Raw genomic sequence first — 17,387 nt, forward strand, 5'->3', positions numbered from 1 at the left:
CAGCAGCAGTGGGGAGCTGGAGGCAGGAACACACAGATTCAGGCTGGCATGGATCAGGAGCACAGGCAGAGGAAGGGATGGAATCCTCCCAGGATGCCCAAGCAAACAGGCACAGGGGAAGAAGGGGAAGCAGGAAGGGCTTTGCCCCTGGTGATCCCTCCAATTTATCCTGAGGATGAGGTGGATGGGATGGAATACTCTGTTTGGTCAATTCTGGCATCTATCTTGTCCGTTCCTCCCCAAAGGAGGGATGCAGGTGGGACCTCTTTATGTTTTCTTCAGAGCTGAGCAGTGTCCTTGGCTCTGCACACCAGTCTCTAGCAGTAACTCTAAACATCAAGTGTTATCAGTCCTAGAAACACACACTGTCTGAGAAACTTGCTGTTCATTTCAGCAAGTGCAACTACTTACAAGGGACTTAGCTAAAAGCAAAAGTCCAAGACAGAAAATCACCTTTATCCTGGCCCAAACCAGGACATAGGATCATCCTTGCTCTTGAGGGCATTAAAAGAGGCCTCCAGCAGTGATATCCAGATCTCCCAAGCTCCAGAGGAGGTCATCACCCTTCCAGCTTCCCTGAGGCTGGAATTATACTGCAGAAGAGCTGTCATGGAAGCAGCCACATCTAATAATGCACAGAGAGTCCATCCACAGTTTCAAGGGTTGTGTCCCACAGAGATCTCCACACTCTTTCAATGTCACCATGATCCTCAGCATTTTTTTTTTTTTTTTTTTTTTTTGGCCTCTGACAATTCCAGATCATCTCCTTCCCAATTGGATTCAGCCCCTTTGGGCACCAGTTGACCCCAAGAGCAGGAACAGCCATGGGGTATTTCATTTGTTAATAAACCTTCCCCATGTTGCCCCAGACCTTGTCAGGACCAGAGTGTTGACAGCATCCTAAATCAATATTATTGGAGATGCAAATTCCAGTATTTTCCAGACTTTTTTTTCCATAAGCCTTCAGAAATTTCAGCCTGACTGAAAGAAAAACATAAAAAAAATTAGACACACTTTGAGCTGGGGTGGTGCTGATCAGGACTGGATCCTCCTCTTACTCACCTCTATTTGTTTAGCTGTGTCATTGCTTGAACAACCTGAGCTGGAAGTCAATACAGAAGAGGAGGATAAATAATAAAAGTCTTGGAAATTTCTTTTTCTCTTTCTTTTTCTTTCCCTTTTTCTTTTCCTTTTTTTTTCTTTTTCTTTTTCCTTCTCTTTTTCTTCTTCTTTTTCTTTTTTCTTTTTCTTTCCCTTTTTCTTCTTCTTTTTCCTTTTCTTTTTCTTTTCCTTTTTCCCTTTCTTTTCTTTTTTCCATTTCTTTTCCTTTTTCCCTTTCTTTTCTTTTTTCCATTTCTTTTCCTTTTTCCTTTCCTTTTTCTTTTCCTTTTCCCTTTTTCCTTTCCTTTTCCTTTTCTTTTCCTTTTTCCCTCTCGTTTCCTTTCCTTTTTCTTTTCCTTTTCCCTTTCTTTTCCCTTTTCCTTTCCTTTTTCTTTTCCTTTCTTTTTCTTTTCCTTTTCCCTTTCTTTTCCTTTTTCCTTTCCTTTCTTTTTCTTTTCCTTTTCCCTTTCTTTTCCTTTTTCCTTTCCTTTTCCTTTTTATTTTTCCCTTTCTTTTCCTTTTTCCTTTCCTTTTTCTTTTTCTTTTCCTTTTCTTTTCCTTTTTCCTTTCCTTTTTTCCCTTTTTTCATTTTTCTCTTTCTTTTCTTTTTTCCTTTCCTTTTTCTTTTTCTTTTCGTTTTCATTTTTCCCTTTCTTTTCCTTTTTCCTTTCCTTTTTCTTTTTCTTTTCCTTTTTCCCTTTCTTTTCCTTTTTCCCTTTCTTTTCCTTTTTCTCTTTCTTTTTCTCTTTTTAATGGTGGCTGCAGAATCCTGTTGCATGAGAAGCTAGGAAAGGATAACTGAGGATGCATCTCTTCTCCATCAAGCTCCAGGTTGGCTTTTCCCTGCCTGGACATCAGATGCTCAGAAGACATTCTGGAAATAAACGAGCTCTAAATTAAAATTATAAATGTCTGCACGTACTGGGAGACCAGGATGGGTTAAGAAGCTTGCCCAGGGTATCCAATAAGGATCTCATCACCTTCCAGTCAGAGAAGGAGCCTGAAAACATTGACCAAAACTGCAATTCCCAGCACCCCTATGGGAGGTCTCATCCCAGACTCTTTGTTGGGATTGCAGCAGTCCTGGTTGCAACATTCATGGGGGTGTTGAAAGGGCTGCAGTCTGAGCCCTTGGTTTTGCTGAGTTGCTGGTGAGTGCCTGGATAAAAAAGACAAATAAAACCAACCCATAAATCTTTCTTCCAAGGGCAAATCCTGACTTGGCTGTGTAAGAAGGATGTGAGGTCACACAGGTCTGCACGGGTTATAGTGTTCATTTAATTACTACTAACTTCATTATCTCAATTAAAGAAATTATTTAGTTTGATTTAATTCTTTCACGGGAAGGTGGTGAGACCCTGACCCAGGCTGCCCAGAGAAGCTGTGGATTCCCCATCCTTTGAAGTGTGAAGGTTGGATGGGGTTTGGAGAAACCTGGTTTAGTGAGAGGTGTCCATGGCCATGCAGGATTGTTGGAACCAGATGATCATTAAGATCCCAGCCAACCCATTCTTTGACTTCTTAAAGTCCACTGGGTTTACAGATTTTCCCAAAAAAAATCCCAGCTCCCTCCAACCCAGGCCAAAGCTTTTCAGTAACCCTGAACACCTCAAGTCCCTGCAGAAGTCAGGGACAGCACCAGGAGAGCCTTCACCTCTCTTTGCTCTTCTCTACCTTGCCTGGGGTCCAGGAGAAGCACCTCCCAACCCTCAAACAAGTCCTAGATGGGAGGGTGACCAAGGCAAAGGTTGACAAAAATCAACCCAAGGATTGGCCAGGTCAGAGCAGGAGGTTGAAAAGTTCTTGAGGAGCTTTGCAGCAGACTTGTCACATCTGTTCTCTGTGAGTTGCCTCTGTCTGAGGAGAACTTACTTCATATCCCCAAAATAAGTCAAAAGGAAAGATGTTATTACTGGTAGCAGTGGTTCCTCTTTGAAAGAAAGAGGAAAAGAAAAAAATCTGTGGTAGAAAGTTGTGACCAACCTAGGAGGAAGCAAGGCCACCCAAGAAGGGGGATGGGGACTCGTTGCTCTTAGGGAAAAAGGGGATTAAATTTTCTGGGCCAGTAAGAAGGAGCCCGATTTTGAAGATTACAAGAACCAACTCCTCTTGCCCAGTCAGGGTCAAACTTAGAGCCCTGGGTTTCTCCCCCCTGCAGCTGTGTGGATTTCCCTCCCATGACTTGGCCCAAGTGTTGCTCTCCCAGCTCTGTTACTACAGGTCTAATATTGGTGTAACACCAGCAAGGATGAGAGAAGCCCAAGAGGACCAAAGAAAGCCTGGGAGAAAGATGCCAAGCTCCAAAAATCTCCTCTTTTGGGCAAGGAGAAAGCAAACCATAGATGAATGTAGAAATATGAGTGGAATAATATTCCTGAAGTCTCCTCCAGGAGTGATTATTGGTCTAGACATGGTTCCTACAGGAAAACAGAGACTGATCCTACACAGTTTGGTGTTACTAACACAATTACACACACTTAGTAGTTGCTACTCCCTTCTCTTGGTATTTTGCTCAGCCTTCCTACTCTTGGGGGTTTTCTTGGTAGTGGCAGTGAGTTGGCAGCAGCTGGGATGCTCTGTGCCAGGAAAAATCAGATGTTCCTGTTGCTTCCTCTTAGAATCCACTCAGAGTCTTTTCAATTATGTTTACTAACTTCTGGTTTTTTGGGGTTTTTTTGGGTTTTTTTTTTTTTTTACATGCTATTTTTGTCGGCCTGAAGCTACATGATGCATCTCCTGTCACCCAGGGCAGGTGCTGCTTTAGAAGTGTTTGTTACTTCTAAAACCAGCCCAGTCCAGCTCCAAGTTTGCTGAGGGGTCCCCATTGCCAGCCCTGACCCCATCACCTCACCCCATTTGTGCAGCACAAAGAACCATGGGATCATCATGGTTGGAAAGGACCTTCAAGATCATTGAGTCCAACCATCACTCCTACACCTCCTTAACCACTAAATCATCTCCCAGAATGCCTCTTCTACCCTTTTTTTTTTTTTTTAGATACCTCCAGGGACAGTGATTCCACCACCTCCCTGGGCAACCAATGCTTCACCACTCTTTTCAGGGAAGAATTTTTTCCTAAGATCAGGGAGTTGGAGAGGGCAACTTCTTCTCCAGGCTGAACAGCCCCAGATCCTTCAGCCTCACTTCCTAAGACCTTTTTTCCAGCCCAGTTGCCCTTCTCTGCACCCTCTCCATCACCTCCATGCCCTTCCCATACTGTGGTACCCAAAATTGAACACAGGCCTCAACGTGAGGCCTCACCAAGGCTGAGTCCAAGAGGAAGATCACTTCCCTTCTCCTGCTGGTCACACTGGTCCTGATACAAGCCAGGATGCTTTTTGCCTTCTTGGCAACCTGGGCACACTGTTGGCTCATGTTCAGCCACCTGTTCACAGGTCTGAAACCTGTAGCATGGGTGTTTTTTATCCCCTCACCCAAACCATCAGCAAAGATGTGACGTTCCACATCTCCAACTCCTCAACATCTTGGGTGTCATCCCAAGCCTGGATTGTCCTTGGGTCCTAGTTGTAGGTACCTCATTTTGGACAGAATGTTGGCTTGGGATTGCTTCCTAAATAAAGCTACAGCTGCACTAAGCCAAGAGACACAAGAGTTAAAAAATTAGCCACAGCCACAAGGACAATTAGAAAAATTGCTCAGATAACTTTAAATAAAAAAATAATAAAAACCTCGGGCAGGTCAAGACAAGCTCAACCAATTCCTTAGAGCAACCCTTCCAATATCTGAAAGCTGGGGAAGGGCTTTGGACATGGGGGTGTAGTGAGAGGACAAGGGGAAATGGGTTAAAACTCAAAGAGAGGAGATTTAGGTTGGACATGAGGAAGAAATTCTTTAATTTGAGGGTGGTGAGAGCCTGGAAGGGGTTGCCCAGGAAAGTTGTGGATGCCCCATCCCTGACAGTGCTCCCAGTTGGATGGGGCTTGGAGCAACCTGGGCTGGAGGAAAGTGTCCCTGCCCATGGATGGGGACTGGAATTAGATGATCTTTCAGGTCCCTCCCAACCCAAACCATTCCATGATTCTATGCTTGAAACCTCCCAAGTCTGAACCCTGAAGTCTTGCAAACTCAGGACAAACTTCCCAGCAATGGCCACACCAAATCCAAGTGCCAAGGGATAACAAACCAGCTTGTCACAGACTCTCAAAGAGGAAAAAAACTGGACTGAGCATTTCTTTGTTTTATTTCTGGGATATATCATATTCTTATTAATATTTATTTCTGGAAATCAGGATCTATTGCTGCCTGGGGGGTGGGAGCTACTAAGGATGAATCATGAATCCCAACCAGTTGTGATCTCTGCCACCCCATTGTCTTCAGAAGTTGAAGGATGCAGCTGGAGCTTGAGAAATAGATGGAAGAGATTACACAGAAAAAAAAAAAAAAAAAAAACAAAACAAAACCCAACCAGCAAACCAAAACAAAAATCAAAGAGCCCATTCAAGTGTAGGTGATCTCTGGGAAGGGATTAGAAGCTTCCTTGGCTGGCACACCTAGAGAGAGAAATCATCTGTTTTCATCAGAAGGGGCAGTCTGTAGGCAGCCAAGCAAGAAACACAACATTTTTGGGGAAAGGCATCAGCTCTTTGCTTCACCACCCCTCCTGCAACCCCAAGGAGCTGCTGGAAGCCACCCCAGGGAGCAGAGCCCTTGTGTCATTCTCTTCTTGGGTTCATGACAGCAGAAGGAAATGATGAAAAGCAGCTATTCAAAGGTTTATTTCTCAGTCGAGTCAATCACTCAGAACTGCAGCTTAATCCAGGCTTGGATTAAGGATATTAATTAAGCAATTTCTTGGGATTTCTCAAGTCCCATCTTGCAGTAGCTCAGGATTAGTGTCTAGAAAAGGCACTCTTAGAGCTTGGGACAAGCTCTTCCTGATTCTTTGTTTTCTTTTGAATAACACAAGTGCTCAGCTGGCTGAAAATATCATTATTATGGTTAAAAAATAAATGGAGAAAGAACCAACCTTAGATCTTATCTCCTCATGCCCTGGGGCACCCCCGTGATGAGCATCCATCCCCCTTCCACATCCTCATGGACCAAGTGCCAGGAGTTCTCCTCCTTCACAGGACCCAATCCTGACCCCCTGGGGATTTATCCTTGTCCTGGAAACAATTCCTCTGGCTTTCATTACATCCATCCTTGATTTTATCTCAGGGTCCCTGTTCCTCACAGGTGAGGTTTGCAGCCAAAATTGGGCTCCTTGTGCCCAATTCACAAACACAGGGCCCAGGTTGATATCTGCCCAACCTCAGCTGATTTTCCAGCACTCTGAACTTGCTCTCAAGAGGTGATGGATGCAGAAGCCAACTCTAAACCCAGGGAGCTCCTTAAACCCACATTTTTATTTCTGCCAGACCACAAACTTGATCTTCTCTCCTCCTAAACTCCTTTGGGAGAGGAAATGCCTCCTTCCCCTGCCTTCAGAGAGAGTCTCAGCTTAAATATTCATAGAATGGGTTGGGTTGGAAGGGATCTCAAAGCTCATCCAGTTCCAACCCCCCTGCATGGGCAGGGACATCTCCCAATAGTCCAGGATGCTCCAAGCCCCATCTATTTGAACTCTTCCAGGGATGGGGCAGCCACAACTTCCTTGGGTAACCTGTTCCAGGGTCTCACCACCCTCAAATTAAAGAATTTCTTCCTAATGTCCAACCTAAATCTCCTCTCTTCAAGTTTTAAATAATATCCTTTTGTCCTCTCACTATATACCTGTATAAAAAGCCCTCTTCTATCTTCTTGTAGGCTCCTTATCTTCTACCCCTTTCCTCTCATACTGACAAGCATTTCCCTTTAAAATTCCCATTCTATTTTTTTTCATTTCTTTTCTTATGGGTTTTTTTGTTTTGTTTGGGGGTTTCGTGTGTGGGGGTTTTTTGAGGTTTGTTTTGTTCTTGTTTTGTTCTTGTTTTCTTGAGGTCTCATCAGACCTCAAGAGAAGAAGGGAAAGAAAAAAACCCTCCCTGGAAACCTTTCACTTTCCTCTTCCGAGCATCCTCACGGGGGTTTCCCACCTCTCACATGGCTGCCAGGCTTCCAGCTGATTATTTTATTTTTTTTTTTTGTTCTCCCTTTAATCTGCTTCAGATGCAGAGCAGAAGCAGAACTTCAACAGCTCCTCCTTGAGGAATTTTCAGCCCCCACTTCCCTCTCTGCACCAAAGATGAAGCAGCCAAAACCCTTTGGCTCCCAACCACCTGGGGAAGAGCAGAAGTTCTATCAGATAAAAGAGCATCAAAGCAGTTTTGATGGTTGCCCACCCTCAGATCACCCTCCAGGACCTCTTCTTCACTCCACAGAGCCCTGATGGGTTGGGAAGCTCCTGCTGCTGATGCAATTTTTTCATTGATGAGGATTAATAATCTGTTGGCCGTGCATCAAGAGCTGGACTCATTCCCAGGAGAAAACAAAACGTGGGAAGGTTTCTGATGAGTCTGGCCCTTTCCCAGGGTTTAGGGCCAATGGGTACAAACTGGAGCACAGGAGGTTCCATGTAAACAGAAGGAAAAGATTTTTCACTGGGAGGGTGATGGAGCCCTGGGAGGTTGGGGAGTCTCCATCCCTGGAGACATTCAAACCCCTGCTGGATGTGTCCCTGTGTGACCTATATTAGCTGATCCTGCTCTGTCTGAGGGGTTGGACTCTCTTGAAGTCCTTTCCAACCCCTAAAATTCTGTCATTCTCTGAAAAAGCACCAGTGTGTAGGCTTTTGGCTTGCATCTCTCCAAGATGCTGATGGAGAAGCAGGAAAAGGGGATGGAGACCCCTCAGAGCCTCAGATAACTTGAAAGGAAAGGTGTTTGATCCCACCCACTGGTGACTGCTGAGCTTTATGAACTTCTCTGAACTTCACCTCCCACCCAAGTCCCAAATTTGGGGCTGAATGATCCCAACACACCAGAGCAGGCTGGAGGGGAGCAAGGGAAGAGTGATGGAGTTGCTGTCTTCAGCTGTTTAAGGGGAGACAGGAACAGAGAGGACAGAGCCAGGGTCTCCTTGGAGGTGGAGAGAGAAAGGACAAGCAACTGGTGACAAGAACCTACGAGGGAAATTCCAACCAGATCTAAAAAAATTTAAAAGGTTTGCCAGATTAATTGCTGAAAAGAAGACCCTGAGATAATGATGGAGGGATGTCCCTCCATGGAGAAGGGACAAACCCAACCACAGCTGCTCCTCCTTTGGACAAGAGGTTGGAATTAAGCTCTCCAGAGACCTTCCCAACCTCACCATTTCTGGGAAGAGGATGGAAATCAGATGCCAAAGCAAGAGAAGAGGAACCTCTCACTACCTCCTCCCACCCAGAAGTTTTAGGAGAGACATTAGGGAAAAATATTCTTTCTCAGGGTGGTGAGATGCTGGAACAGGTTGCTCAAGGAAGTTGTGGCTGTCCCATCCCTGGAAGTGTTTAAGGCCAAGGTTGGATGGGGCTTGAAGCAACCTGGGCTGGTGGGAGGTGCCCCTGGGCATGCAGGGGGGTTGGAACTGTATGAGCTTTAAGGTCCCTTCTAACCCAAATTAATGATTTTATGGTTGAGAAAGCTTCTCCATCCTACAGGGGAGGGGCTACAAGAAAGCTGGGGTAGGGCTACTACTTGGGTGTGAAGTGAGAGGAGAAGGGGAAATGGTTTCAAACTTGAAGAGGGGAGATTTAGGTTGGACATGAGGAAGAAATTCTTTAATTTGAGGGTGGTGAGACCCTGGCCCAGGTTCCCCAGAGAAGGAGTCCCATGGACAAGACAAGGGGCAATGAGCACAAGTTGCTCCTGGGGTGGTTCTGGTTGGGCACAAGAGGAAAAATTTTCACTCTGAGGACAGTCAGACATTGGAATGGTCTCCCAGGGGAAGTGGTGGATTCCCCCACTTTGGAAAGTTTTAAGTCTCAGCTCGATGGGGTGCTGAGACATCTGATATGAACAATAATATTAGAAAGGTTGGAGCAGATGATCCTTGAGGTCCCTTCCAACCTCAGATCTGTGATTCTGTGATTTTATGACAGGCTAAAGAAGTTGGGGTTGTTCAGCCTGGAGAAGAGGAGGCTCCAAGGTGACCTTAGAGCAACCTCCCAATATCTGAAGGGGCTCCAAGAAAGCTGGGGGAGGGCTTTGGACATGGGGGGGTAGGGAGAGGACAAGGGAAATGGGTTAAAACTTGAAGATGTGAGGAAAAACTCTTTTGTTTGAGGGTGGTGAGACCCTGGAAGAGGTTGCCCAGAGAAGTTGTGGCTGCCCCATCCCTGGAAGTGTTGAAGCCCAAGCTGGATGGGGCTTGGAGCCACCTGGGCTGGTGGGAGGTGTCCCTGGGCATGCAGGGGGGTTGGAACTGGATGAGCTTTAAGGCCCCTTCCAACCCTGAAAATTCAATGATTATCCTACTGAACACCCACAGTATGGGAGCTATCCTTGGACCATCCCACAGAACAGGACATCAACATCCCCAAGGCAGGGAGACAAACTTGTTGGTGCCCAGAAAGTTTGGGTTTTTTTTTTTTTTTTTTAAGCTTCATTATGTACCTTGACCATCCCCAAGCCAATCAACAGCACCAGTGTGAGCAGTCAGCTTTGTTCCTGGTAAATTTGCCTTGAGGTCTCCTCCCAGCCACTAGAAATGATAGGATCTTATTCAAAGCACATTAGTAACTCAAAAAATGACAGGGGAATGAACCACTCCTGGTTTTGCCTGAAACCAGCTCTGCCTTTTTCGCAATTATTTTTTTTGTGTGTGTAAAGTAACGTGTAAGCTAAAGGTTAAAAAAGAAAAAAAAAAAAAAAAGCTATTGAGAAGGAATACTCCTAAGCCTTTGCATTTCATGTGTCAAAATCTGAGGAAAAAAATGTGACTTGACTTTGGGCTATCAAGTGTCTCAGGTATCAAGGCACAGATTTTTATGTGCCTGCAGAAAAGATGCTTTATGGGTGAGTTGAAAACCTCCCTGGAAGGGTGAAGGAAGGTTGGGTTCATCTGAGGGTGCCAGGATTGGTGGAGTCACAGAACTGTTGAGGCTAGAAAAGACCTCTGAGCTCATCAAGTCCAGCCTATGACCCAACACCACCACATCAGCCATGGCACCAAGAGCCACATCCACTTTTCCTTAAACACCTCCAGGGATGGGGATTCCAGCACTTCCCTGGGCAATCCATTCCCTCTCCATGGGAAGTGCTTCCTAATATCCCACCTAAACCTCCTCTGGAACAGCTTCAGCCCATTCCCTCTTGTCCTGTTTCCTGGGAGAAGAACCAAACCAGCACCTTACCAAAACCTTTGGGAGTTGTGGAGTCACCTGGTGCTGGGACCAGTTGAATATTCTCATCAATTATACTGGGATGGAGTGTGCAAGGTGGCAGCTGACACCAGTGTGGTTGAGACACCTGAGGGACAGGATCCCATCCAGAGGGATCTGCAGGAGCTCCAGAAGTGGACCCAGAAGAACTTCAATGAGGTCAAAGGCACCCAGGTCAGGGAAATCCCCAATACCAGTACAGACTGGGGAAGGGATGCAGAAGAGCCCTGTGGAGAAGGACTTGGTGGCACTTGTAGATGAAAAGGTGAGCTGGCAATGTCCTTGTCCTGGGTTGCATCCAAAGCAGTGTGACCAGAAGGTCAGAGGAGGAAATTCTCCCTCTACTTTGTCCCCAAGACCCCAACACCCACAGTGCTGCAGCCTCCAACATAAGGAGGACATGGACCTGTTGGAGAATCCAGAGAAAAATCAGAGGGCTGGAGCACCTCTCCTTTAAAGAAAAGCTGAGAGAGTTGGGGTTGTTGAGCTTGTAGAAGAGAACAACTTGAGGAGACCCTGGGAGAACCTTCCAGGACTTAATGGGGTGCTACAAAACAGACAATTACAGACCTTCCAGTAGAGCTGCTAGTGACAGGACAATAATTAAATTAAAGGGAGATTCAGATTAGATTTAAGGAAATATTTTTACTACTGTGCTGGTTTGGGCCAGGATAAAGGGGATTTTCTGTCTTGGACTTCTGCTTTCAGCTGAGTCTCTTGGAAGGAGCTGCACTTGCTGAAATGAACAGCAAGTTTCTCAGGCAGTGGCTGCTGCTGGGACTGATCCCACTCAATGTTTAGAGTTCCAGCTGGAGAATGGGGTGCAGAACCAAGGCCACTGCTCAGCTCTGAGGAACATTTGGCCCTCTGGAAGGAGAAAAGGAGTCAAGAGGTCCCAGCTGCAGCCCTCCTTTGGGGAGGAACAGACAAGAGAAATGGCCAGAATTGACCAAACAGAGGATTCCATCCCATCCACCTCATCCTCAGGAGAAATTGGAGGGATCACCAGGGGCAAAGCCCTTCCTGCTTCCCCTTCTTCCCCTGTGCCTGTTTGCTTGGGCATCCTGGGAGGATTCCATCCCTTCCTCTGCCTGTGCTCCTGATCCATGCCAGCCTGAATCTGTGTGTTCCTGCCTCCAGCTCCCCACTGCTGCTGACCCCAGGAGTCCAGCCTGGACTTTCCCAGGGCTGCCCTGCAGCCTGGGTGGGGATGGGAGAGTTATTGGGGGAAAGGGGAGAGGAACCTGGGATCCATTTTCCTGGATATTTATATAGATTTAGTCATTTTTCCTATTTCTCATTCCTGTTTCCTTAAAGCTGTGTAGTTTATTTTCCAACCCATCAGTCTCTCTCCATTATTCTCGCTCCTTTCTTTATCAAGGAGAGGAGGGGCATTAATAGGAATCATCATTTAGTTGGTTTAATTGCCAGGCCAGTGTTAAACCCTGACACTACAAGGATGAGGAGACCCTGGCCCAGGTTGCTCAGAGAGGTGGCAGAAGCCCCATCCCAAAGTCAGGTTGGACAGGGCTATGAAGATGCTCCCTGCTCAAGGCAAGGGGGTTGGAACTGAATGACCTTTAAAAGACTCCTTCCAACCCAAACCATTTGAGGATTCTATGAAATAAGCTCCAGTCACTGGGCTGGAAGAAGGATCCTCTTCTCATAAGCCTCTGTGACAGGTCCTAATCCTGCTCCACAGGGTCCTAAGCAGTGGAAAATCCCTGTCAAACTGAGGATTAGGCCAGACTGCTGCTTCATGCCATGTCCATGGCAAGGAGCTCAGCTTCTCCAACCTGTACCTCAGTTGTTTCTGGCTGAGGACCAGGAGGACACTCCCCGGACTTATCAGCCTCTCTTAAAAGCTTCACTGTTTCAAACAAATCATGTTACTCACCCCAGGATGGGTTAATTTGAGATCTGGCAAAACATGGGAATTCTCCACCTTGACTTTGCTTCATACCTCCCCTGCACTTGGATTTCATTAAGGGTTTTTTTTTTGTTTTTTTGACAGAAATGGTCAAGCCCCATAAAGTTGATTTATAGGGCAACACACCCTTTGAGGACACCTCATTTAAACCCTTATAGAAGAGCAAATTACTCTTCAGGTGACACTGGGAGGTTTTTGACATCCAGAGCATCTGAGCATGGCCAAGGAGCCCTTCAGGATTACACACAACCCCCCTTCCAACCTGACCCTTTTCACCTGCAGCACCACAAGAAGCACAAGGCTTCCAGCATCAGCAGCTGAAGTTAAACCACCTCAGTTTTGCTCCAAGCATGGTGGGTTTGGAGAGAAGGAAGGAGATAGAGGAGAATAACCCTGTAATGCATCAAGAGAAGGAGGCCAGGAGGTCCAAGGAGGGGATTCTCCCCCTCCTGGGAGACCCCACCTGGAGTTCTACATCCAGTTCTGGAGTCCCAGTTATAAGAAAGACATGGATGTGCTGAGATGTGTCCAGAGAAGGTCCAAGAGGATGCTCAGAGGGCTGGAGCACCTCTCCTGTGAGGACTGACTGAGAGAGTTGGGGTTATTCAGTCTGAAGAGGAGAAGGCTCTGAGGAGACCTTATTGGAACCTTCCAGGATCTGAAGGGGCTCCAGGAAAGCTGGGGAGGGATTTTTTAGGATGTCAGGGAGTGATAGGACATGGGGGAATGGATTCAAACTAGAGGAGGGGAGATTTAGACTGGAAGTTAGGGAGAAGTTCTTCCCCATGAGGGTGGTGAGACCCTGGCACAGGTTGCTCAGAGAGGTGGTGGAAGCTCCATCCATCCCTCGAAGTTTTTAAGGCCAGGCTGGATGGGGCTCTGAGCAACCTGACCTGGTGGGAGGTGTCCCTGCCCATGGCAGGGGGGTTGGAATGAGATGATCATTTACGTCCCTTTCAAGTCAACCCATGATGCTGGAGTGACCCTGTGTCCACTTCTGGAGCTCCTCTTACAAGAAAGACATGGATGTGCTGGAGGGTGTCCAGAGAAGATCCATGAGGATGCTCAGAGGGCTGGAGCACCTCTCCTGTGAGGACAGACTGAGAGAGTTGGGGTTGTTCAGTCTGGAGAGGAGAAGGCTCTGAGGAGACCTTATTGGAGCCTTCCAGGATCTGAAGGGGCTCCAGGAAAGCTGGGGAGGGATTTTTTAGGGTGTCAGAGAGTGATAGGACATGGGGGAATGGATTCAAACTCCAATTTAGATTGGAAGTTAGGAAGAAGTTCTTCACCTTGAGGGTGCTGAGACCCTGGCACAGGTTGCCCAGAGAGGTGGTGGAAGCCCCATCCCTGGAAGTTTAAAGGCCAGGCTGGCTGGGGCTTGGAAAAACCTGATCTGGTGGGAGGTGTCCCTGCCCATGGCAGGGGGGTTGGAATCAAATGATCTTAAAGGTCCCTTCCAAGTCAATCCATGATGCTAGATTTACCCTGTGGCCACTTCTGGAGCTCCTCTTACAAGAAAGACATGGATGTGCTGGAGGGTGTCCAGAGAAGATCCATGAGGATGATCAGAGGGCTGGAGCACCTCTCCTGTGAGGACTGACTGAGAGAGTTGGGGTTATTCAGTCTGAAGAGGAGAAGGCTCTGAGGAGACCTTATTGGAACCTTCCAGGATCTGAAGGGGCTACAGGAAAGCTGGGGAGGGATTTTTTTAGGGTGTCAGAGAGTGATAGGACATGGGGGAATGGATTGAAACTAGAGGAGGGGAGATTTAGACTGGAAGTTAGGGAGAAGTTCTTCCCCATGAGGGTGGTGAGACCCTGGCACAGGTTGCCCAGAGAGGAGGTGGAAGCCCCAGCCATCCCTGGAAGTTTTTAAGGTCAGGCTGGATGGGGCTCTGAGCAACCTGATCTGGTGGGTGGTGTCCCTGCCCCTGGCAGGGGGGTTGGAATGAGATGATCATTTACGTCCCTTTCAAGTCAACCCATGATGCTGGAGTGACCCTGTGTCCACTTCTGGAGCTCCTCTTACAAGAAAGACATGGATGTGCTGGAGGGTGTCCAGAGAAGGGCCATGAGGATGCTCAGAGGGCTGGAGCACCTCTCCTGTGAGGACAGACTGAGAGAGTTGGGGTTATTCAGTCTGGAGAGGAGAAGGCTCTGAGGAGACCTTATTGGAGTCTTCCAGGATCTGAAGGGGCTACAGGAAAGCTGGGGAGGGATTTTTTTAGGGTGTCAGAGAGTGATAGGACATGGGGGAATGGATTCAAACTAGAGGAGGGGAGATTTAGACTGGAAGTTAGGGAGAAGTTCTTCCCCATGAGGGTGGTGAGACACTGGCACAGGTTTCTCAGAGAGGTGGTGGAAGCTCCATCCATCCCTGGAAGTTTTTAAGGCCAGGCTGGACGGGGCTCTGAGCAACCTGATCTGGTGGGAGGGGGTTGGAACTGGATAATCTTTATGTTCCCTTCCAACTCTGACAATTCTATGAAATCTTGCCAGCACCCATTTTATGGATCCACCACCCCAGCCAAAGTCCAGGTTGGATGGGGCTTGGAGCATCCTGGTCTAGAGGAAGGTGTCCCTGCCCAGTTAGGGGGGTTGGAACTGGGGGATCCTGAAGGTCTCTTCTAATCAAAACCATTCTATGATTCTATGATCCACAGACCCCATGACAGAAACCAAGCCCTGGTTGGGACCTCTGCCCATCAGCTTCCAGCAGAAGAGAATCCTGGATGAATTACAGAGAGCCTGGAGTTACTGATACTCTGAAATAACTCCCTTCCACTTTTAATGAAATTCATTTCAAGTCCCCATCAACCAGCACCAGGTGAAAGGGCTGGGACTGAATGCATGGGAACAACCTGAACATCAGCCCAGAGATGCCAGAGGGGACCCAGATCCCAATGCAACCTCTTGCTTACTCCTGAGGTTCACCAGCACGTAGGAAAACTGTTGCCAGGTACATCCTGACATCAATTTTTCCTCTGGAAAGCAACCAACGAGGCAGTGAGCCCCAGCAGATTGTGCTGGCACTTTTTGCCTGCTCCATGCCCAGTAAAAGCATCCCAAGGAGGTCACAGCCTGGTGACAAAGCTGTCATCTCAACACAAACACAGGTCCAGAAGGGTTGCTCTCACTCCCCAGCATCTTCACCCATCCCATCATGGTCTGGTCCAGCCCCACAACCAGCATCATCCTTTCCAGATGTTAAATTTAGGGCTGGACCACTTTGTATCTGTTGTGGATCTGATGAGTTGAGCCAACTGAAGCAAGGAGAGGAAAGAAAATACAGCCCCAAATGAGATGGCCAAGGTTTACCCACATAGGGCTGATTCCAGTCCACTTTGCTCATCCCAAGGGGAATTTTATCCCTGCAACCTGAAACCTGGTTTTTAATTCAGCCTCTTCCCCTCCCTCCTTCTTAGGATCATAGAAACGTCTGGGTTGGAAGGGACCTCAGAGCTCATCAAGTCCAACCCTTGATCCACTCCCGCTGCAGTTCCCAGCCCATGGCACTGAGTGCCACATCCAGGCTCTTTGGAAATATCTCCAGGGATGGAGAATCCACCCCTTCCCTGGGCAGCCCATTCCAATGGCTGAGCACCCTCTCCAGAAAGAAATTCTTTCTCATGTCCAACCTAAACCTCCCCTGGCACAACTTGAGACCTCTTGTGCCCTCTTGTCTTGCTGAGAGTTGCCTGGGAAAAGAGCCCAACCCCCCCCTGGCTCCAACCTCCTTTCAGGGAGTTGGAGAGAGTGATGAGGTCTCCCCTGAGCCTCCTCTTCTCCAGCCTCAACACCCCCAGCTCCCTCAGCCCTTCCTCACAGGACTTGTGCTGGATCCCTTCACAGCCTCCTTGCTCTTCTCTGGACCTGCTCCAGCACCTCAATCTCCTTCCTGAGCTGAGGGGCCCAGAACTGGACACAGGACTCAAGCTGTGGCCTCCCCAGGGCTGAGCACAGGGGCAGAATCCCTTCCCTGGACCTGCTGGCCACGCTGTTCCTGAGCCAGCCCAGGATGCCATTGGCCTTCTTGGCCACCTGGGCACACTGCTGGCTCATGTTCAGCTTCCTGGCAATCCAGACTCCCAGGTCCCTTTCTGCCACTCTGTGCCCAGCCTGGAGCTCCCCATGGGGTTGTTGTGGCCAAAGTGCAGGACCCAGCACTTGGAATGTTGAACCTCATCCCGTTGGGATCAGCCCAACTCTCCAGTCTGTCCAGGTTCCATGACAAAACTTTCTTCTGCCATGACATCCAACTCCTTCTCCACATTTTCCCATTTTGCTGGTGTTTATTGAAATTACACAATTTTCTGCCCCTCTGGAGGCCCAAAATAACCTGGCAAATAAATCCCAGAGATTTTTCCCTTCCTCGTAGTGCATCCCTGACCCCTAAACCTAGATTTTCTACTACATCTGCCTGTTTTGGTGCTGTCATGGTCTTGTTTCCCCATCAAGTCAAAAGTCTAAAAAAAGGGCAGCACAGCTCCATCTAAATCAAGGAGACAGAATTAGAGGTAAATCTCATTTATCAGCACAATTCAAGCTCTCATTCAAACTTCTTCCAAGACACAGGAGGAGGAAAAAAAGAAATTCCCAAAGCACTTGGCAGCTCTGAAGAGGAATTAAAAATTCAGATCCAAGTCACTTGCAGTTGGGGTGAGGGTCACAATTTGAAACTGGGTGGGTTTTTCATGTCAAAAAAAAAAAAAAAAAAAAAAAAAAGAGGCACAACCCCCCCATATCAAACTCTCCCATTAAACAAATCCCAACCCAACCCCTGCAACATCTGCATGAAACAAAACAAAAAAACCTTTCCAGCAGCACCAAATGAACCCAAGGTAGAGTGAAGGGCACTTTTTCAGAATTCAAAGTCCTCATCAGCCATGTCAATGGCCCAGGCAAACTTCTCCCTCTGGGTCTTGTTGTAGATCTTCTCGATGGGCACACCAAACTTCTTGCACCTGGAGAGACCACAGGAGAGCAGTGGGGATGCAGTGCCCACCCTGTTCTGCTCCCACCACCACAGAGTCAAAGATTTAGGCTTGGTGTGGTTGGA

General features: G+C 47.5%; 1 protein-coding gene across 5 annotated transcripts in view; it reads right to left on the minus strand.

The window, feature by feature from the left end:
• The window catches only part of TOP1MT (DNA topoisomerase I mitochondrial), a 163,102-nt gene that overhangs the window by 127,864 nt on the left and 17,851 nt on the right, over nucleotides 1-17,387 (minus strand). The window contains exon 13 of one of the 5 annotated variants that reach the window (XM_071738519.1): nucleotides 5,289-5,461. The exons of 2 other annotated variants lie outside the window; for them this stretch is intronic. In XM_071738519.1, coding sequence (XP_071594620.1) covers nucleotides 5,335-5,461 — 127 coding nt within the window. In that variant the 3' untranslated portion in view covers nucleotides 5,289-5,334. Of the gene's footprint in view, nucleotides 1-5,288; nucleotides 5,462-9,646; nucleotides 9,721-16,839; nucleotides 17,293-17,387 lie in introns of those variants that run through there. 2 more of the 5 variants (XM_071738521.1, XM_071738520.1) reach the window with 2 other exon arrangements.

This window comes from Heliangelus exortis, chromosome 2 (assembly GCF_036169615.1).
Source record: "Heliangelus exortis chromosome 2, bHelExo1.hap1, whole genome shotgun sequence".
NCBI classification, from domain to species: Eukaryota; Metazoa; Chordata; class Aves; order Apodiformes; family Trochilidae; genus Heliangelus; species Heliangelus exortis.